The sequence below is a fragment of the Salvia splendens genome, chromosome 1, assembly GCF_004379255.2.
Source record: "Salvia splendens isolate huo1 chromosome 1, SspV2, whole genome shotgun sequence".
Classification (NCBI taxonomy): Eukaryota; Viridiplantae; Streptophyta; class Magnoliopsida; order Lamiales; family Lamiaceae; genus Salvia; species Salvia splendens.
This window is the reverse complement of record NC_056032.1, coordinates 40,163,077-40,185,467: the sequence shown is the minus strand read 5'-3', so window position 1 is coordinate 40,185,467 and position 22,391 is coordinate 40,163,077. Positions and strand designations below refer to the sequence as shown.

The following is a 22,391-nucleotide window of genomic DNA, read 5'->3' as shown; positions in this document are numbered from 1 at the left end:
GCAGACAGAAAAAGTGGGTCCGGGCCAACAACTGTGCTCGCTGGCAAGAGCACGGTTGTGGATGCTCTAATGTTGTACACAAAATTCAACAATTTTGGTTCAAACGAACCTCAACTTTTGAAGAATGCGAATGCAAATGCAAATTGAGACGGAAGCCATAAGGAAAAGCAAAAACCATATGCTCTAATTTCACCATGTTACTATGTCACGAATCTCCCTAAGCTCGTTTCTTGGCTAGTGCTCTCTTGGGCATCTTGCTCAAGATTTTGCTGTCGAACACAGCATATGGCTTTCGGATCCCGTACATTGCTTTCTGACTATATGGATCAATCATATCACCGTACTTCTCGTACAAAACAGGCACAGTGTGCAACGAAACAAATACTATGAAAAATAAGAGAAGACAAGGAAGTCAGGGTGGACGACTCAATACCCTAACAACCTGTTTATTATTAGATAAATAAAGGTGAAAGAGTTCTTACTTATGTAAGACAATGTCAAGAAGCTGCAGCAGCTGCCAACAATCGAGAAAAACCAAAGACCAAATACAACCTGAAGATGAATTCAGGCCACAGACTCAACTAAGTAAACAGGGGAAAGAAATGCAGCAGTGTGGAAACCAAAGAGAACTCAATTACACATTTTGAGGCACAAACAATGATCCTTTAAAAGGCTAACTAAATTAAAATCTAAAATTTAATGGCAAGATTCATCATCACAAGTTTGCAATTAAGTTTCTACACTAATTTCATTATAATTTACTTATCCATAGCAAATGATATATGACGAATACTAAAGATTAGTGCCCATGCCGGGGAAGATAATTCCTAAGGGAACAAGGTTCGATCACCAGCACAGGGGTAATGTATAGCCATGAGAAAGTTATTTCACTCTAGGACTAGGAGATGCACAAAGAGAGAGGTCCAATATCCAATTAATATTACCTTAAGGAATTTCTTAAGATTTCTGCCAGATGAGATTTCTCTCAACTCTGCGAATACATGATTGATCTCAGAAACGAGACCTGAGGCAATCTCTACAAACGGTTCCTGGGGGAGGCGCACTTCTGGAATATGGGGAGACACAGCCTGCAGACACATAAGAGATAAATCCATATAACTGAGCACGTCATTTTCAGAGTATGAACTAACAACAAAACTGTTTTATGAGCTCACTTGTTGATGAAAACTGATGCATTAGACCATAAGAACGAAAGAGACAGCACAAGGATTTCAATGTGACAGACCAGAGTGAGTAAATGGTATTCAAGTAACTCGAAAAACACCCAGACTAGGCAGATATGTTCTTGTTCCTCCACAAGAACACATCAGCAGCTACAAAATAAATCACCATAAATTTGTTAGGTTTTATAAAAACACTAATCAAAATTTTATACTCCTGCCATTTAAGCTACAGAATTACACCAACATGAAAGGTCAAAAAATAACTCCGAAAGAATAACATTACCCTAAGTAGTTTAGCAAAACGATGAACCTAAATTAAACTCTACACAATTATCAGAAAGTAATTTTCTAAATCAATCCAATCTCTACTTTGCACCAGAAGTATATCATTAACAGCCATGGTGAAAGGCAAATCATAGAAATGCAACATCGATCTCAAATTCACCAAATAAAACCTAGCAAATTTTTGAAGCCTGATTGCAAATACACCTCAACATTTCATCAAACTCTAAAGGCTAATTGTGAACTCTCATAATCAACACAACACCTAAGCTCATATACAATCGCAGCATAACTCGTCATATGCACATAAAGAAAATCAGCGAAAACATAAAACAAATCAAAAAAATTGACAGGAAATAAACTACAATAGAAAAAGGCAAGCAGATAAACGTACACATGCCAACACCAAAAACCTTGTGGACCGGCTTTTCACGGCGGAACTCACGATTCTCCTTGGCGGAAGATTCCGATGCTCTGTTGTCATTGTCGTGCTCCGAGTCAGATGACGATGAAGAAGAACTCGTGTGGACGTCGCCGTCGCCGTCGCCGTGAACCCTATCGGTGATTTTGTCAGTGAACGACTCAGTTCTAGGATCCGATATCTCCTCCTGTTCCGCCATCGCCGATCCAAATTCCGAAATCAAGCAAATAACTACTGAATATCGAAAATCCGAACAGTAGCAATGCGAGAATGATTATTGATCGTGTGGATTTCAATTTATGTATGAATGGTCGTGTTCGGAGTTGGACCAAATGGAAGAACTAATCATGAGTTTAACTCATTCAACTTCTTTAATTTGTATTTTAATTTATTCGTTTTTAATTAGTAGTATTTTTTTTTGGCAAATAGTAAAAAATAAAGCACTAAAGGGTGAGTAAATTCTGGTATATTCTATAACTTTCAAACATTGCCAATTAAATCATAATTTTGATGATTTTTTGAACTTTTACGTGGATGCCATGAACGTATGATAGTAGAATAAATTATTAAACAATGTCGTATCTGATAGACCCTTGATCTATCGGACTAGAGCACTATTGGTTTTTTTTTAGAGATTTTGGGGAAGATTTTGGCATGAGATTTGAGGGAATTTGAGATTAGGAATGGGATGGAGGAAGAGTAAACAATGGAAGCACCAGTTGATAGACCCTTGATCTATCGGACTAGAGCACTAACGAGTTGTAGCAAAACGAAGAACAAGATAAATCCTAGTTGAGGTGCTAGGGGGCGATTTCCGCCAGAACCGAGAATGAGAATAAGTTTATACTTTATTTCTCAATGAATAAAAGAGTACATAGACCTCTAATTTATAGAATAATAACTAGACTCAATAAAGATAAAGATTGCATAAAAATAACCAACTAAAATAGAAGATACTGAATCAAATAAAATAAAAGATACTGGAGATAATCTTCGGCGAGATTCACTAAATCGAAGATAGTGGAGATAATCATTAGCGAGATTCACTAAATCGAGGACCCTATCAGTCTCACCCTAGATTTACGTCTTATAAAAAAAAGGCTGAAATTGTGTTCCTTCCTTCAATTAGCTCAATCATGTTCCCTGCAAAAGAATATATAGTTGAAAACACATTCTCATTGATCATGTCATATTCAAATTTCTCCAAAGTCAAATCCACGAGACAATCCAAAAGAATCATCAGAGTTGGGATTTAATTTTCCCATTTAAATACTTCTTCCGTCCCATAATAGATGTCACACTTTTTTTTTTAGTTTGTCCCACAAAAGATGTCACATTTCTTTTTTTTTAGAAAAAGCTCCCTCTCACATTAATATAAATATACTATTTTCTCTCTCCACCTAACATACAAAACAACATCACCTAAAATCTCATGTCAATCCCCAAGTGTGTCATCTATTATAAGGCGGAGGGAGTAATAAATAGGAGTCATAGGACTAACATTCAACCAAATAGTTTCATTTTTATCCATTTTTTATATTTAAAATTCCAGTGTCAAACAAACTAGAATTTCCAATCGTGTAGTATTTATATTCATTGGAATGGGTTGGGAATATTTGTGGTTTAGATGGTTGGATCGCTGGCTGGGCTAGCTATATACTCCCCCCGTCCCCAATTAGGAGTCACTCTTTGACTGGGGACGAGTTTTAAGGAAGTGTTTGAATGTGTGGTGTAATAAATGGAGTTAGGTAGTGGAATGTGGGACCTCTTTGACTTTTAGGGTATTTTTTATGTCCAAATATAATAAGTAGGAAGAGTGACTCTTAATCGGGGACGGACTGAAATGGAAAAGAGTGACTCTTAGTCGGGGACGGAAGAAGTATCAATCTATAACAAATTTTAATCGGCCTACCATGTTTTGGGCTAGGATTGACGATACTAAGTTCAATAGATATGTACAACTTGAAGATAGCAGTCAAGGATTATTACACTAGTATATTTATGTAAACCGTTTTCTATTCAGAATAGGAAGAATTATAGAACAAGAAAAGATACCTTGCCCTCATTATATATATACTACCAGTCCTTGTAAACGACGGCTGCATTGCTTACTTGTCTCGGTTGAAGATGGCAGTAGTAAACAATATAGATTTGTTTGCAAATATCCCACGAGAAATCACCATAGATATTCTCTCAAGACTCCCCATAGGAAGCATCATCAACGCCAAATTCGTGAGCAAGGAATTCCGTGACGTCATCGAGAGCCCCGACTTCCATCTCTCCGAACCCCAACCGCACCTCCTCGTGATTCCATACACCACCACTTCTTCATCCACATCTTGGCACGCTAAATTCTTGAAGTTGAAGGGTGATAGAATCGCCCCTAACACGGTGGCCTTCGAGTTGGCCGTCCCCGGCTACACACCCCTCCTACTTAGCTCCATCAACGGTTTGATCTTGCTATCGGAGTACCACGATGATCTCCCCCTTCATCATCTATCCATATGCAATCCCATCACCCGCGAATATGTCACACTTCCTAATCCTCCTCCTCCAGAGTATCACTACTCGCGAAACAGTAGTTTTGGACTTGGGGTGAGTAGAAGAACCGGCCAATATAAGGTGGTTCGGATTGTCCAACTTGATGGTAAAGAGCACGAATGTCAAGTATACACTTTGGGAACGGGGAAATGGAGGACCATTATTGAGGGGACCCCACCTGTGAAGTCAAGGGCCGTGTGTTCGTTCGTCGGTGGGAATCTTCATTGGCTAGTATGGAGTGAGGACGAGGACGAGGACGAGGCGGAGGTTTCTAGGTTTGATCTCGAAACAGAGGTCTTTACTACTTTGCCTGTTCCTCCTCGTTGTCACGACCTTACTAGTCATAGGAGCCTTTATGTTATTGATGATTGCTTGTGTTTGTGCGATGATTCGTGGTCGACATCAAATGGTCAAATTGTGATTTGGTTGATGAGGGATGGCAAATCTTGGACTAAGGATTTTTTCATATATAAAACTTGCCACTATAGGCGTTTATTTGGTTACCTTACCCCATTCAAAGTGTTGGAAAATGGTGACTTAATTATGTGGGACCGTACAACGGCGTGTATATTTTGCTACTCCAGCAAAACAACATATATCAAAGACTACACTAATTTTTTTGATCCATCCTTTGATTTCCAAAGCATTGCGCTTCTTTATACCCCAAGTTTGATTCCGCTCAAGACATTGTTCATGGAGGAGGATGTTCGCTCCTTTTAATTTTCTGTTACATATTTCGATTTGTAATTTTTTTTATTACTACTATAGTACTAGTTAACTTTATTTGCCACTTATATTCATTTGATTAATGTTCTCATTTCAACAAATCTTGACATCTTGCAATGAATATATGTTTATGATTGTTGTTTCAAACTTGCTATTGTCTGTCTATTCGAACAAGCTTATGTTTCACAAGATTGAATATAATGAGCTACTTATATGATTAATCAATTATATGTCCACAAAAGTAAAACCATTAAATACCAATATCATATAATCATTCGAAAAGATGAAAATTATGAAAAGATAAATCCCCCCCATCATCTAAATGGCCTGGATGGTTTCTCCAAGACAGCAGAAAAGAAGACCTCTCTGTCATCATTCTTATCAAACTTAGGCACCACAATCCACTCATGTCTCTTGTACCTCATCATCCCAAACACCCCCAAATAGTCATCCAAATCCTCCTTCAAACAAAAGAAGCTATCAATCCACAGCAGCCCAGCCCCCCTGGCCTCAGCACTCTATCCCAATCATACACCACAAACTCCAGCAGCACCAGATCAATCCACCCATCCAGAAATCTCGTGGTGTGGATCACATCCAGCGTGTTGTCGAAGAACGGAAGCCGCTGGTTCACCGTTACGTACAACGGGACCAGCCCCCGCAGCGCGATCATCTCATTGAACGGAGCGCCAAGATTGACCGCAGCAGTCACTATAGTCACATTGTGCTCCCTCATCCGCGCTGCGAACGTCCCCGTCCCCACGCTGAAATCTAGCCCTATCCTTATCTCGCCGCGCTTTAAATCAAGAACATCGGAGATCATGAAATCCGAAGTCAGACTAATGTTAGGATTCTGGTACACTGGCTTGATCCACCTTGGAGATTCATGATCAACCAAATTGAAACACTCTGCACATTTGAAGAAGCCCTTTTTTGTGACATTGCTAGCCAAGCATGTGAAGTTCTTGCACCGGTACCCGCCCCATTGCACGTTCCGGTCGTCTGGAAGCTTCCAGAGGGACTCGTTGATGGGGAGAGGCCGCGTGTAGATCTGAGGAGCAAGGGCGTAGCAGCGCCTCCGGGGCAGGGGATCGCAGCCGTGGATCATGAGTTTTTGAGCTAGTTTCCAGTCACACGTCGCCTATGTCGTAATCCATGTAGGATTCCAGCTCATCTCTCAGAGCGAAGCACCCGTGGCCGATGGCCCATGAAGTTCTGTTTCCCGAGCCTGTTGGGCTTGACCCGGATGTATTTCCTGATCTCCTCTGTCAGGAAATGCTCAGCAGATCCTGATCCCCATCCAGGGAGTCGCGGACGGAGTCAATTAGGCCAAGCACGTCGGCCAAAAGAGGCGCGTGCTTGGAGCGCAGGGGCGTGTCGACGCGTATTTGGTCGAGCTCGTGCTGGAGCTTGTGGATGACTAGGTTGAGAGTCTGCGTGATCTCTTGCTCGTTGACGTGGGACGGGAAGAAGGCGGCGTGGGTGCTGGAGGCGTCGGGGCGGAGGAAGGATTTGAGAGAGTAGGCTTTGGAGAAGGTGGCAATGCAGACTGCGGCGGCGAGGATTGATAAATACAGGATCAGTTTGTTGATTGATTTGAATAGTTTTGGAGCCATCTTGGTTTGTAGGAGAGACTGAGAATCTTGGTATGGTACAATCAACACATAGAGACTCAAGGATCAAGCAAAGCTACAACTATGATATGATTGCAAACAAGAGACATTCATGAAATTAACACAGTTAACACAATCTGGGAAATGTATTAGACTACTTGTTGATATGGTCACTGAAAAGATGGTTAAAGTTGTGGAAAGAATCATCAAGTGTTAACTACTAAGAAATAGATGGGACCAGAGTATGAATGAAGTAACTTGACATTAAGGCCACGTTCGGTTTACATGACAAATTAATATTGAGATTGAGTATGGGATAGATCTAGATTGAATATTAGATAAATAAAAAGTGTTCGGTTAATCTCACAATCTTCCTATGCTTTTAAAATATATTTAATTTATATAATTACACATATTTACCTATATATCCTTGATATCCTTCCGTCCTCAAATTACTTTCACCGCACCAGCTTCTCCCTCACCGCCGGCTCAGCACGGCGGCACCACCAGCAAAAAAACCATCCAAACCCCCCTCGCCTCATCTTTCTGTCCTCGTCAGCCACCATTCCGGAAAACAACTCCATAACGTCGTCGTGCCGCCAGATTTGATTGGAGAACCCTCGCTCATCATCCCCAATTTGATTGGCGATCGAACATCGATCTCAACCACTCCATCACCTCAGTTTCTCTGCCGGTGAAAATCACCAATTTGCTGGTGTAGCACCGCCGTTTCGGCCTGAGACATGGGCATCGATAGAGTAACAACGTTTGCTGAGGCGGCGAAATCTAGATCTGCCTGGTGTGGTTGACGATGGGGGGCAAAAATGGAACTAAAGGTTAATCATTCCCCATATTGTTTTTGTCGCAGGGGTACGGGTGCGACTCATAATTGGGAGATTATCCATCTAAGATAGTATCATGGATTAATTAGTCGTCCAATTTTACTAACCGAACATAGGATTAAACAGTACACGTGCTTTAGTTGCGCCAACCGAACGCCCACTAAAATTATAAAGTAGTAGTAGTAGTAATACTAGTAGTATTTAAAATCTTGGGATTAGACTCGCTACAGAGAAGGAGTTGATACCAAGCAATTCAAATGGTAAAGTAGTCTACATTTTCCGATCTATACTTCTGCCTAAAAAATATAGATATTTTAGAATTGTCAGTTGTTATTGAATACTACTCCCTACGTCACCTAGTGTTGCCCACGGTTCACGAACTGGCGGTTCCGGTTCAGTCGAAGGCGGAACCGGAACCGAACCGTGAGGCTATTTCACAGTTCCGGTTCCGGTTCGGAACCGCCGGTTTTTCCGGCGGTTTAGGCGGTTCCGGTTTGGAACCGGCGGTTTCGCGGCTCGGTTGTATTTTTTTTTTAATTTGAAATTTGGATTTTTACAACAAATTGGAACAAGACAATGTATAATTCAAATAGAAATACGGCGAATAAGGAGAAAATGATATCAATTTTATTGAGTTTGAGTTGTAACGGACAACGATACATTACAAATTACAATATATATACATCTACAACTACAAGTATACAACATACAACAATGTAATATAATTTACATTGAAAAAAACATGAAATGGGGGAAAAAATTAAATTGAAAAGGGCTTGAGCTCAACTTAAACTTTCAAAGTTAAACTTTTCAAATTTAAGTTGAGTTGCCTACGTATCCACAATTTTATTGAGGAATCAAAGCACACGTAGTTCCCTTACCTTACTTACCTATTTGGTCGGTCGTGCTCGCCGTTCACCGCCCCTCGTCATTGCTATTGTTGAGTGCTCTCGCTTTTGACCTCGTCATCGCCATCGGAGGAAAATTCTTCACCATCACTCTCTACACGGAAGTCGAAATCCGGCTCTTGTGCTCTCATGTCCGCCTTTGCCCAATCATCAAGTAGCATAGTGGCTTCCATGTTCTTGGCGGAGAGATTGCTCCTTTTATCGTCTAGGACACAACCGACGACACTAAAAGCTTGCTCAACGGCGACGGTGGAAGCGGGAATTGGGAGATTGAAGAGAGAAACTCTTATTAACACAAGAGTGGGGTGAATGTAAATGAGGATAGAGGGGGGTATTTATAGATAAAAATGGGGAGGAAAATGGAAGAATTCGAATTTGAAATTAAAAAAAAAATTGAATTTTCGGAAAACCGGCGGTTTTTGGCGGAAAACCGCCTGAACCGCCGGTTTCCGGGACAAAACCGCCGGTTCGGTCAACGAAACCGTCTGCAAAAGCTGCGCCATGTCTCCTCGTGTCTCGCGCTGCAACCGGATACCACTGAACCGTCGGTTAACCGCCGGTTTTCACGGTTAACCGCCGGTTTTCACGGTTAACCGTCGGTTAACCGCCGGTTCAAGTCCCAAAAACCGCCAGAACCGGCCGGTTTTTCAGCTAAAAAGCTGCCGCCGTCGGCCCCATCACCCATGCCTTGATATACGCGCCCGAACCGGCGGTTCCGCCGGTTAACCGCCGGTTCCGAATCGTCCGGAACCGCCGGTTCGGTGACGGTTCCGGTTCGAAATACCTTGAACCTGAACCGGACCGCGACACGAATTCCGTCGGTTCCGGTTCGGGAAAATGGCCACGGTTCCGGTTCGGAACCGGAACCGGTGGGCATCTCTAACGTCACCAATTGTCCAAGTTTGACTCGGCAGAGATTTTAATAAATATGAAGTAAAATGAATGGAAAAAGTTAATAGAATGTAGATCCTACGTATTTATATATTAGTTTTATAATAAAATGTGAGTGTAATGAGTTAGTGAAAGTGAGTTCCATTTACCACAAATAAAAAAAAATTGGACAACATTTTGCGGATGGATCAAAATGACAAAATTGGACAATATTTCAAGGACGGAAGGAGTACGATAGTACGACGTTGGTCATTACATATTCGAAAAATAGCATTATAACAATAATCGATTTCATTATGTAAATTGAATCCACAACAGTATAAAAAAATTACTCGTATACATTAAACCAAATTGTTGACTTACCATACCACTCAAAGAAAATGATGGTAGTAATGTGAATTTACATACACGGTGAATTTTAATGTTTATTATTATAATAATAATAATAATAATAATAATTATTATTATTATTATTATTATTATTATTATTATTGTACCGGCAGCAATAATAATGATAAATTGCATATACGGTGATTTTTAACATAAAATAGAAAAACTAGTACACAATTTGAAATATCAATAATACTATTATGCAGGTAAATATTATGCACATGCTGAGTAGGACAATGTGAGTATGGTCAAAAGTTGCTTTTATATGAAGTTAATTCAAGTTGACCACCCATTTTTTTCAGTCTATATAGATTCACATTAATTGTCATAACCATTTGAATTCTCATTTCTCGTTATTAACAAAGATTAAATAAAAAAAATTCAACCTACATATAAAGCCTCGTTTGATGGAGTAGATCACATAAAAAATAAGATTAATCAAATAACTTATTTAATCAAGATTATCTAATAAATTTAAGTTGTGAAAAATTACGTTTATTTGTTTCTCCTTCACGTGCCTGTCTTTCCCAGTGTTGGCAAAATTCTTCACAATCAACTGACAACCAGTGGCGGACCCACTAAGGAACAAGGGGTACAACTGTACCCCAAATTATGATATTATTATTATACAATGAATAGAATATTGAGTTGATTCCTTAGCCCAGTGGTAAATTCTTTCATTATCAACGTAGTATCCCAAGTTTGATTCCCTCGCATCCCCTAATGCGTCTTATATTGTACTACTATTTCTATTTCAAATTTATGTATGCACTTTGTTTTTAAAACAATTCCTTATTTTATAAAGATTATGCATTTCAATTATTTTCTAATGTATTTTAGTATTATCTTTTTTTTTGTTTTAAATTCTTCCATCATATTTTGTTTTTTTATCTTTTATTTTTTTAAATAATTGAAACACTAAAGATTTATGAGTAAAAATAACACGAAAAAGTTGATTTATTAGTAAAGATAACCCAATCTGTTAAAACAATTTATTTATAATATTCAAATCTAAGAACATTAATTTAGAATAATGAAAGTCATTTAAGTAGTAACACCAATATTAAAAATAATTCACATTTATATACAATGAATAACCTTAGTTTAAAATACAGTTAAAAATTTTGATTGAGAGAATAAATTAAAGCGAAGAAAAAAGATTGGTATTTTAAAATTTTAAATCACTACAATTATTTTCGTACCCCCAAACTGATAATCCTGGATACGCCACTGCTGACAACAAAGGAAAATCGATGATCCAAAGCAATTATACTGAAACTCATCTCTATAACAACGAGCCTTCAAGATTTAGGCCACCCGCAACGCGTCACGCGAGTGGCCTGTATTCCGTCACGAAGGGACGGGATGGCGGCGTGACGCGTTGCAGCGCCCCGTCTCGTCCCCAGCCCATTCCGCGTACCGTCACGCTGTGACGGTTGGCGAGACGTCTCGCCACGCGCCGAGGCGACGCCATGCGTGACACCTACTCGCCGGCCCGCGAGTAGGCATCGTCACGCTGACGTAATAATTCATTTTTTTAAAAAATTCGAATTAAATAAAAAAAATTAAAAATGAAAAACGATAATTTTACCGTTTTTTTAATTTTTTAAATTTTTTTAACTTTATAAATACTCCTAATTCATCATCATTTCACACATAAATACACATCTATTCTTCCCAAATCATCTCCATTTCCTCTCCAATTTTCATCTAACCTCTCATCACAAAATGTCCGGCGACGGAAACTCTGGCGGTGGCGGCTCCGGCGGGTTCGACATCAACGCGTTCGGCGACTGGGGGGCATGTACAATGTCCTCGGTGGTGGTTCCGGTTCGTCGACGCCGGGCACCCAGAGTTCGTCTACGCCGGGGGTACCAACCACCCCATTTTGATGTGGATGCATACGCTCGTCCTTCCGCCCCGAGGTATTCGCAGGGATTATCCCAGATTCGTGAGAATTATTCCGTTGATCCCACTCCAGAAGAAGGCCGAGGCGGTGGAGGAGGCAGAGGCGGTGGAAGCTCTAGGGCGGAGGCGGACGAGGAGGAGGAGGATCTAGGCCGGCATCCGTACGGCCCCAAAGAAATGTTGGCGGTGTACAACGCCTAGATCAGCGTCTCGTACGATCCCATCGTCGGAATCAACAACCCCAAAAGTGCTTCGGGAATCAAACAATTAAAATATGTCGATGTTTGGGAGGTCGTCAAGGACAAGGAAAGGTGGGTCGACGATGTCCGGTCCAGCTCGGGCTCGACCTCGAAGCGCACGAAGCACACGGAGGGTGGAAAATACTCGTCCGGTGAGGGCGGTTCGGGCAGCGGGCCACAAGAGTTTGCCTCGCAGGAGGTTGAGGCCCCGGCAGACGATGCCGGTGGGTCCTTCCGTGGGCGTCGTCGGCCGCAAGGGAGAAATGCGGCGAAGGCGGCTAGAGGGAGGAGGAGTCGAGCCGAATCAAGCTAGACGGGCTCGGGGGGACCCTCGAACTCCCTTATGTCCATGTACATGACCGCCACAATAGCGGACACTTCCCGCATGACGCCTCCCTAATACCAAGCTTATTTTAACGGAATTGCGTTTATGGCACCACAACTTGGCATTCCGCCTCCTCACGGCTTCAGTGCACCTCCACCGCCTCCGGGGGATGATTCGCCGGCGGAGTAGTTTTTTTTATTTTCTATAAAATTGTATTTTAAATTATATCATTTATATTTTTTTAGGATTTTAATTATGATTTTTTTTTTAATTTTAGGTTGTATTTTTATTTTATGTTGTAATTTTATTTTATTTTTAATGAAGTGTGTTTTTTTTAATTGAATTTGGTTGGAAATAAAAATAAAAAATGAAATTGAATTAATAGTAATTTAAGGGACGGAGGGTTACAAGTTTCGTCCCTTAGTTAAGAGATGGAGTAAAAAAGTACAGTGGAGCCCATGAATAGTAATTTAAGGGATGGTTAAGTGACAACATAGCGGATTTATAAACTAGGTTTACCTCTCTCTTATCATGATTAAAATTCGTTTTATTTAATGGACATTCATGAATCTACATATATTAACAAAAAAAGTACTTTAAACGTTTTAACAACTCGACTAAGGGCATCCGCAGTGGTGTGGATGTCCCGGCGGAATTCCCCGTTGAATTCCCACAGCCACATCATAAGGACTTCTCACTGCTCTGCCACGTCATACGGAATTCCCTTTGCACAGTGGCGAAATTTCCCTGCGAAATTCCCGACGGAATTCCTCCATAAAAAAAATCACAAATTCACAAATTAACCAATTCTCGAAAGTAAATAATTTACGGAATTAAATTTTCGACACGAATATGGAGAAAACGAACACACGTTATTTTTAAAAAAACATACTTCATTAAAAAAAATACATAATTAATTTAAAAAAAAGTACATTATTTTTAAAATAAAAACCGGCTCCTCACTCCTCGGATTCCTCGCCGCCGGCTCCTCACTCCTCGGATACCACTATGGGTGGCAAATACTCGTCCGGTGAGGGCGGTTCGGGCAGCGGGCCACAAGAGTTTGCCTCGCAGGAGGTTGAGGCCCCGGCAGACGATGCCGGTGGGTCCTTCCGTGGGCGTCGTCGGCCGCAAGGGAGAAATGCGGCGAAGGCGGCTAGAGGGAGGAGGAGTCGAGCCGAATCAAGCTAGACGGGCTCGGGGGGACCCTCGAACTCCCTTATGTCCATGTACATGACCGCCACAATAGCGGACACTTCCCGCATGACGCCTCCCTAATACCAAGCTTATTTTAACGGAATTGCGTTTATGGCACCACAACTTGGCATTCCGCCTCCTCACGGCTTCAGTGCACCTCCACCGCCTCCGGGGGATGATTCGCCGGCGGAGTAGTTTTTTTTATTTTCTATAAAATTGTATTTTAAATTATATCATTTATATTTTTTTAGGATTTTAATTATGATTTTTTTTTTTAATTTTAGGTTGTATTTTTATTTTATGTTGTAATTTTATTTTATTTTTAATGAAGTGTGTTTTTTTTAATTGAATTTGGTTGGAAATAAAAATAAAAAATGAAATTGAATTAATAGTAATTTAAGGGACGGAGGGTTACAAGTTTCGTCCCTTAGTTAAGAGATGGAGTAAAAAAGTACAGTGGAGCCCATGAATAGTAATTTAAGGGATGGTTAAGTGACAACATAGCGGATTTATAAACTAGGTTTACCTCTCTCTTATCATGATTAAAATTCGTTTTATTTAATGGACATTCATGAATCTACATATATTAACAAAAAAAGTACTTTAAACGTTTTAACAACTCGACTAAGGGCATCCGCAGTGGTGTGGATGTCCCGGCGGAATTCCCCGTTGAATTCCCACAGCCACATCATAAGGACTTCTCACTGCTCTGCCACGTCATACGGAATTCCCTTTGCACAGTGGCGAAATTTCCCTGCGAAATTCCCGACGGAATTCCTCCATAAAAAAAATCACAAATTCACAAATTAACCAATTCTCGAAAGTAAATAATTTACGGAATTAAATTTTCGACACGAATATGGAGAAAACGAACACACGTTATTTTAAAAAAAACATACTTCATTAAAAAAAATACATAATTAATTTAAAAAAAAGTACATTATTTTTAAAATAAAAACCGGCTCCTCACTCCTCGGATTCCTCGCCGCCGGCTCCTCACTCCTCGGATACCACTATGGGTACATGTTGTAGTACCCCGACATCATGTCCAATGGCATTTGTGATTGGGGCAGCATCCCCGGAATTTGGGACATCGACTGGGAAAATTGCGTACTCCTGCCGATGGGTAAATGCGGCACCGGTGAATCGCTCGAGGCGGGAGGAGAATCTCTATCGTGGTGCTCCATTGATGATTTGAAAGAAAGGTATTTAGAGAGAGATACTCGTTAGAACAAGTGGTGCGAATAAAATGAAGTTCAACGGGATGTAGTTATAGAAAATCAAAAAAATAAATTTAATGCAAAGATCAGAATTCCGTGACAGTTCACGCAATGGCGGACGTCAGGACGGAATTCCGTGCTGAATTCCGCGGAAGGCCGCGGACCTGCGACGTCCTCTTCCGAATTTCATATCCACGCGTGTGTGGCCTAATGGCGGACGTCCGCCACGGAATTCCGCCACGTCCGTGGGAATTTCGCGTCGAAGTCCGCCATTGCGGATGCTCTTATATAACAAGGAGTATATTTTCATATTTTGTAATTGGAGAACACAAATAAAATTACAATCCATTAATTCACGACTAAAAATAAAATTTACGAAAAAAGTAACCCCAAATATATGAAATTAGAAACCGACCGATTAACGCCAAAATACCTAAATCAACCCCTCCGCCGCGTCACTGCCGCCTCCGCCCGTCGGAGTAGAGCGACAGCGGCACCACCTCCTGCAGCGGCGTCGAAAGCGGCGTCGGCAGCGGCGAACTCCGGCACACGGGGCACGACGCGTTGAGCTTCAGCCACGCATCCACGCACATCACGTGGAAGCAGTGGCGGCAATCCGGCAGCATCCGCAGCATCTCCGATTCCCTGTACTCCGACAAGCAAATCGAGCACACGCCGTCGTCCGCGGCGGCGCCGCTCTTCTTCGTGAAGACGAATTTCGGATAGGAGTTGATGACGACCTGATCGAGGCCGACGACGGCGTTCTGGCCCTCGTTCTCGTCTTCCTCGCCGACGAAGATGATCCGCGGCAGGTAGACGCTGTTATCGGCGGAGCGGCTGCGGCGGCGGGCGGCGACGGAGCGGTAGCAGATGTAGGAGGCGAGGAGGAAGGTGGAGAAGAGGACGAGGAAGCCGAGGGCGAGGGCAATGGCGTAGCCGATGCCGATGGATGTGAGGTTCTGAGAAAAGGAGAGCTTGGCGTTGGCGTTGGCGGCGGCTAGGGGCGGAGGAGGGGCGGTGGACATTGGGAGAGGCGGAGGGTGGAGGCGGAGGCGATGGCCATTTGAATGAAGGGGAAATTGTAGAGAGAGAGGTGGGTGAGGGTGCTGAGCTGCACCATTTAATACACAGAGCAACTCACATTTAATTACGGATGAACGAATTGATGGCGATGCTCTTCTAACATTTTTTTAATAATTCATTTTTAAGGTCGTTTATTTAATAATAATTAAAGGAATTTGGAAATTTTGGAGCAATTTAATTAGTAAGGGTTGACAAAAGGTCGTTTGAGATACTATAGTATTAAATTAAATTAATTTGCCTAACGTTTTAATTTGTACTATATGACGAATGGAATACATAAATAATTAGAGATCTATCTCCAAGCTATTAATATATCAATTCTTAAAAGTTTATTCCCGAAAAAATATACGAGCATATATTTCATCATGTAGAAAAATCGGGTTCTGGATTGGGATGTGACACGATTCGAAATTTGTAGCTAAAATAGACATTTTGATTGTAATGTTATAGGACTATATATGAAAAGATTAGCAGAACGCCAGTGTGACATTTAAATTTCGGACAGCCTGTTTGTGTGAGCATATGCATCGATGGATCATACAATGATATAAGGAAGTCCCTATTGGCTATCTAAATGTGAATTTTCAGTAAATTGTGTGCATTAATCTCATGTCTAATAGTAATATGCAGGTCATACAAGCATATAAAGGTATATATGTGTAAATAATCACTGCAAATCATTGAAATATTTCCTCCGTAAGCCATTAAATGTCTCATTTTTCCTTTTTTTGTCCGTCCGTCAATAAATATCTCATTTCACTTTTACTGTATGCAGTAAGTGGACTCTACATTCCACTAACTCATTCCACTCACATTTTATTATAAAATCAATATATAAAAGTAGGCCCTAAATTCTACTAACTTTTCTACTCATTCTACTATATAAAGTTAAACAATTTCTTAAAATACGTGCATGTCATATATGAGATATTTATTCACGGACAAAGGAGAATATTCTTAACAAGTTCATTTAATTGCAATACTTTCTCGACAAATCCAATCTAATATGTATTTTTGTCCTGATTTCATTAAGTCAAACACGTCTACATTTAATTATAACTACTCCAATCGATGCTCATTTAACTTTTAAATTATTTCTATTAGTACAATTTACGCTTCACATATACTCCAACCATTTATACTATTGTATTAAAAGCATCTTCAGTTATTTATACTAAATTTACATTCATTTTACTGAAAAGGTAGTAATTTTATTTCAATCATTTACACTACCTTTTTTACTCATAAAATTTTAAAAAAAATATTTAGATTTATTTTAGTATAAATGTAAAGATATGGAGTAGTATTTTACTCTAAAATCAAAATTGAACTTAATTTTAGAGAACCATTATATTGGAGATGATCTATGAGCATCCACAATGGCGGATGTCTCGGCGGACGTAGGACCGGCGTGCCAGACGTCCGCGCGGGACGTCCGCCATTAGGCAGCATGCATACGGATACGAACGTCCGCTGCAGACACCGGAGTTCCGAGGCTTTCCAGGACGTCCGTCGGGACGTCCACCATTGCGTTGACACGGCGGACGTTCCGATTTTTTTATTGTTTTTTGTGGATGTCCTTGGGGATGTCCGTCATTGTATAGTGGGATGTCCTTATGATGTGACAGTGCAGTGGGATGTCCTTATGACGTAGCAGGAAGTGTTTTTGGAAAGTCCGTCGAGATGTCCGCCCGGGACATCCGTCCCATTGTGGATGCCCTAATGTTGAAGACTTGGGTCAATATTTAAAAGAGAACAAATTGTCGAATAAATAACGAAGGTTGATTATAATTTTGGTCGGTCACATATTTTAAAAAATAGAACTACAAATACCAAATTTGAAAATTTGTAATTATTCCATATTTTGTAATTATGGTGAAATCAACATTGATATCTCAACCAGATTATCTACGTGCATAAAACGACAAGAAGACAAAGCAGCATTCTCCAATAATATTCTACCAAACAAATCACTAAGTTTGATTAAATTTTGGTTGACTCCACATTCTTAGAGCATCGTTAACTGGGGAGGCCGGGCCACAAAACGCAGAGTCCCAGCCCGTCCCACGCGTTGAATGGGTGGAGGTTCCGGCCCAGGCTGGTCCCGGAGCCGCAGTTGCAGCCCGGTGACGCTCCCGCAGTCCGGCCAGGCCGGCGTTGGATGGTTCGAGGCCGTGACGGAGGAAGCAATTTTCACCAAAAATTGGAAGAGGAAGAAGAGGGAGGAAGAGGAAGAAGAGGGAGAGGGAGATGGGTGTCAGAGCCCAATTTTCTGATTTCTTTTGCATTTGGAAGAGGTAGAAGAGGGAGGAAGATGAAGAAGAGGGGCGGATCCAATTTGCTAGTTTGTTTATGTTATAGTTTTTAGTTTTTTTTTTGCATTTTTTATGTTATAATTTTTAGTTTTTTTGCATTTGTATTTTTTTTCTAGGATTTGTAATTTCTTTTTTCGAATGAACAATTTATTTTTCCGATTTGAATTGTTCAACGAATTGCATTTACGAGTCAAATATGTTGAAGTTGTGAATAATGTCATTTATTAGTTGCGGCCCGGGTTATGGCCTGCAGGGTTAGAGCAATTGGGGCCTGGGCAGCAACTGTAGAGAAATGATGACGTGGAGGGGACTTGGGGCCTGAAATCGGGGCCGGGGTTAATGATGCCCTTAAAACCGGAATTATCAATTTTTTTTATTTGGGAAAAATCGAAACTATGTTAGTCGGAATTATCTGCGTAGACAAAACAACGACGTTCCGTGACACACTAACGCTAAAAAGCACACTCACACTCACACTCACACTCGCTTCTCTTTCTTCTATGTCGATATTGTCTATAGGTATTGAACATAGTGTTTTGAGGTAAAAGAGACAAGTGATGTAGAAAAAAAAATTCAATTTGATTTGGAATAATAGTATAATAGAAAAAAATATTAATCCATCTGTCTCACTTTAGCAGTCTCAGTTTTCATATTAGTCTATCACATATTAGGAGTACCAGTTAGAATCTTCCTTAAATGGTAGACCTCACATTTCACTAACTTCATTTCACTCACATTTTATTATTCATTACGACCCTCATTTTTTTTTCCACTTTTGTCATTTTGGTGTGTCCATCATTTATTGTCCACTTTCACTTTTTTTAACATAAATGGTAAGTATACCTCACATTCCACTAATATTTTATTATACAACTAAAATATAAAAATGAGATCAACATTCCACTACTTTTCTACTAATTTTTCTTTATTTTCCTTAAAACTCATGCCTAACACAAAGTGGACTTAAAATGGGCGACAAAGGGAGTATAAAACTAGTACGTATATAAAAATGAGACTCACATTCCACTATCTTTTTACACCAACTTTCTTTTACATTTCTTAAAATTTATGTAAAACTCAACTAAGACTGTTAAAGTGGGACGGAGTGAGTACTACTTATTTTAAACACAATAGTATTATTTTGATGATCTCTAAAATACATTACTCCTCTCTCCTCATTAAAATATTCAATCATTAAAATAAATCACTCCCTTCTTTTTAATTTGCCTCATTTAAGATGTCAATTTTCTATATATGAAAATAAATCACTCTCCCCTCCCTCCAGAGGCGGACGACCTACTAAGGGGTTTGGGGTCCCATGGAACCCCCAACAATTTCACTATTTATACTACATATAGTCATACTTTACTAAAACTCGCTCACTAGCTCAAATGGCTAATGACCAGGCATAGCAGTTTCCCCACCCGAGTTCGAATCCTTTTTTGGCTTTTTATATTTTTATTTGTCTTTTTGCTATTTTTTGTATTTCCTTTTATTTTTCTTACCGCTATTAGGCACAAAAAAGTCCCTTTTTGGCTTTTTATATTTTTATTTGTCTTTTTGCTATTTTTTGTATTTCCTTTTATTTTTATTACCGCTATTAGGCACAAAAAAGTCCCTTTTTGGCTTTTTATATTTTTATTTGTTTTTTTGCTATTTTTTGTATTTCCTTTTATTTTTCTTACCGCTATTAGGCACAAAAAAGTTTATGTTTTATACTCCTCCTTCACGACTAACTTATTTTAAAAAATTATTCATAATTAATAATAATAAATGCATAAATTTCTCTAGTTTCCATATCATTTAATTATGTTTATCTCATTATTCACCTCCTTCGCATCTTTATAATGTCGAAACTTTTGGTGGCAATACCGACATTAAAAAAATATCTTAGAGTTGGACCCCCCAGCGTCAAAATTTTGCGTCTGCCACTGCCTCTCTCCCCATTAAAATATTCAATCACGTTTTACACTATGCTTGATCACAAATAATTACTCCACCTAAAACTTTGTGTTATTAAAGAATGTGGACATCTTGATTGTGACGGAGAGAGTATGCGACTAAGACAAATGAGAAAAACTGAAAATTCATTCATATTTATTATTCTATTTTAAAATCTTACACCTTACACCTGAATTTGACAAAATATGATAATTTAAATAACCTATACTCACATCATTTAAATAAGTACATGTGTCCGTCATGCAATCAAAATTTGTAGACATGATCGAAAAAATGTAGAAGAGATCATTGTGAAAATTTCAAACTTCATAATCTATTGTTTCGTTTATGAAAAGTATTACTATATCAATCTGAACTTAAACTTCATAATTTATTTGACAATTTGACCTTTAAAATAGACACAGGCCAAACAAAAAAAAGCACGAAGCCAAGAATGCAATCGCGTACATAATTTTGTGTTGAGATTACTAAAGTTTGATCTTCCTTTTGCATTTATGGTGCTGAATCTCTCTGCTCGTAACGTTGATGCTCACATTGCAGCTCATCCTCATCGTCACATGCTTCTCAAAAATCGCCCAATCGATTTTCCCGCCAACCCGCGTATCGCTGCTTACATTCACCAGACCCGACCCGATATCCGCATCCAGATCCGGCTGCGACATGATCTGATCCGCCATGATCACCACCGTCGCGCTGATCATCTCCGACCGCCGCGCCCTCGCCGTCCCCGGCGGCGCGCGCGACTCCCCGACCGCCACGCCGCGGTAGAACAGCGTCGTCGTCACGTTCCCGTAGTCGATCGACGCGAAGTTCGGATTCTTCACCCACACGTCGGCGATCAGAGTCACGTTGCTGATCAGCCGGGAGCTTCCGACGGTGACGTTTCCGATTCGGAGGATCGGGCCGCGGAGCCTGAACACGGTCGAGGCTAGGATCACGGCGACGGTGGCTAGAACGAGGACGGCCGCGGAGGCGAAGACGGAGCATTTGATGAGGCGGAATTTGGCTGCTGCGGCGGTGATTCTCTTCTGTTCGTCATCGGTGGCAGCGAGTGCTTGCGATTGCTCGGAATTCATCATCTTTGCTTGAAATTAGAGGTATTTTCTGTGAAATTGAATCGATCTGTGTGCCTCTGTTTATGGTGGAATTGCTTGCAAACAATGTTTTAATCACACATTTTTATCACTGTTTGGAAGTATGGTGTGATTCAAAAAATTGCTTAATTTGTGCAAAAAAGGGCATACATCGCACTTTCTGTTATTTAATGGGGAACGAACTTGTAACTAAAGGCAGACTGAATTTAGATTAGAAAAAAAAATAAAAAATGTTGAACATTCAACTCATCTACTCGGCTGTTGCATAAGATATTCTTTCAGTTTTATGTATGGTTTGCAGTTAAGGTTGTGGAAATTGTTTGGTTTTCACTTTTCTGCCAAACGCTGCAATATTAATGCCATGATACATGTTTTCGTTCCTTAAATAACTGGCAACTTTACCGATTTTCTATGCTTATTTAGTTTTATATGGAGTATTTATTTTGGATTGGGTGAAAGAGTATAAACGAGGAGATTTGCCAGTTCAGTTGTGAAATTGTAAATGTGTGGAATTTTAAATCTAACAATTTTAGGTCACAATGAGCTATTTATTTTCACATGATGGTTACATATGCAAATAAAGGTGTATATACTAATACATTGCCATGTAGGTTAGGAACGTGTATTTTTACTGACGCATCAACATTTTGTGCACCAAAATTTTTTGTGGGATACTCCAATTTTATTATCAAAATTAAAATGGATATTGACATCTAATATCATGAAACTTTCAAAATGTTGGGTTTATCTCATGAACTTTAAAATTGACAAATAATATCACAAACTTTACCCCGGATTTGTTTTTCCCCACGAATGAAAAAATTCCCACAAATAATATTATGATACGGATTTTTTTTCGTAATTTCTCGACAACAATTTTGAGAGCTTCAAGTTTTTCAATCTTTGAAGATAGTTTTTTCTTGAAGCACACCCTCCAAAATTGTTCTTCAATCTATTAAAATAACATGAATTTTTTCATTCGTGGGAAAAAATAAACCCGGGGTAAAGTTCGCGATATTATTTACCAATTTTAAAGTTCGTGGGAAAAACCCAATTTTTTTGAAGTTTCATGATATTAGATGCCAATATCCCAAATTAAAACGATTGATATAAATGACAATGGTAGAACAATTTTGGATAAACGCTTCAAATAATGACATTTTTGACCTTATATCTTATACTTTTAAACATTTGGTCTTTAGTTTCATTTTCGACATTTTACCTAGAGGTCCCCAAACCGAACCGAACCG

The 22,391-nt window shown here is 39.9% G+C and overlaps 3 protein-coding genes and 2 pseudogenes across 3 annotated transcripts; 1 reads left to right on the top strand and 4 right to left on the bottom strand.

Moving 5' to 3' along the window:
* Positions 1-25: 25 nt before the first annotated feature.
* On the bottom strand, positions 26-2,224 carry LOC121800213 (annotated as a pseudogene).
* Positions 2,225-4,014: 1,790 nt separating this feature from the next.
* Positions 4,015-5,148, top strand: LOC121789260 (putative F-box protein At5g15660). Its single transcript, XM_042187775.1, has one exon. It carries the CDS (start codon positions 4,015-4,017, stop codon positions 5,146-5,148), a length of 1,134 nt encoding a protein of 377 aa, XP_042043709.1.
* A 320-nt stretch (positions 5,149-5,468) lies between these two features.
* On the bottom strand, positions 5,469-6,770 carry LOC121789176 (annotated as a pseudogene).
* Positions 6,771-14,327: 7,557 nt separating this feature from the next.
* LOC121800188 (RING-H2 finger protein ATL67-like) lies at positions 14,328-15,812 on the bottom strand. The gene has a single exon (XM_042199779.1). The coding sequence runs from the start codon at positions 15,710-15,712 to the stop codon at positions 15,143-15,145; it is 570 nt and encodes a 189-aa protein (XP_042055713.1). The 5' UTR covers positions 15,713-15,812; the 3' UTR covers positions 14,328-15,142.
* A 4,702-nt stretch (positions 15,813-20,514) lies between these two features.
* LOC121789076 (late embryogenesis abundant protein At1g64065-like) lies at positions 20,515-21,126 on the bottom strand. The gene has a single exon (XM_042187633.1). The coding sequence runs from the start codon at positions 21,124-21,126 to the stop codon at positions 20,515-20,517; it is 612 nt and encodes a 203-aa protein (XP_042043567.1).
* Positions 21,127-22,391: the final 1,265 nt, after the last annotated feature.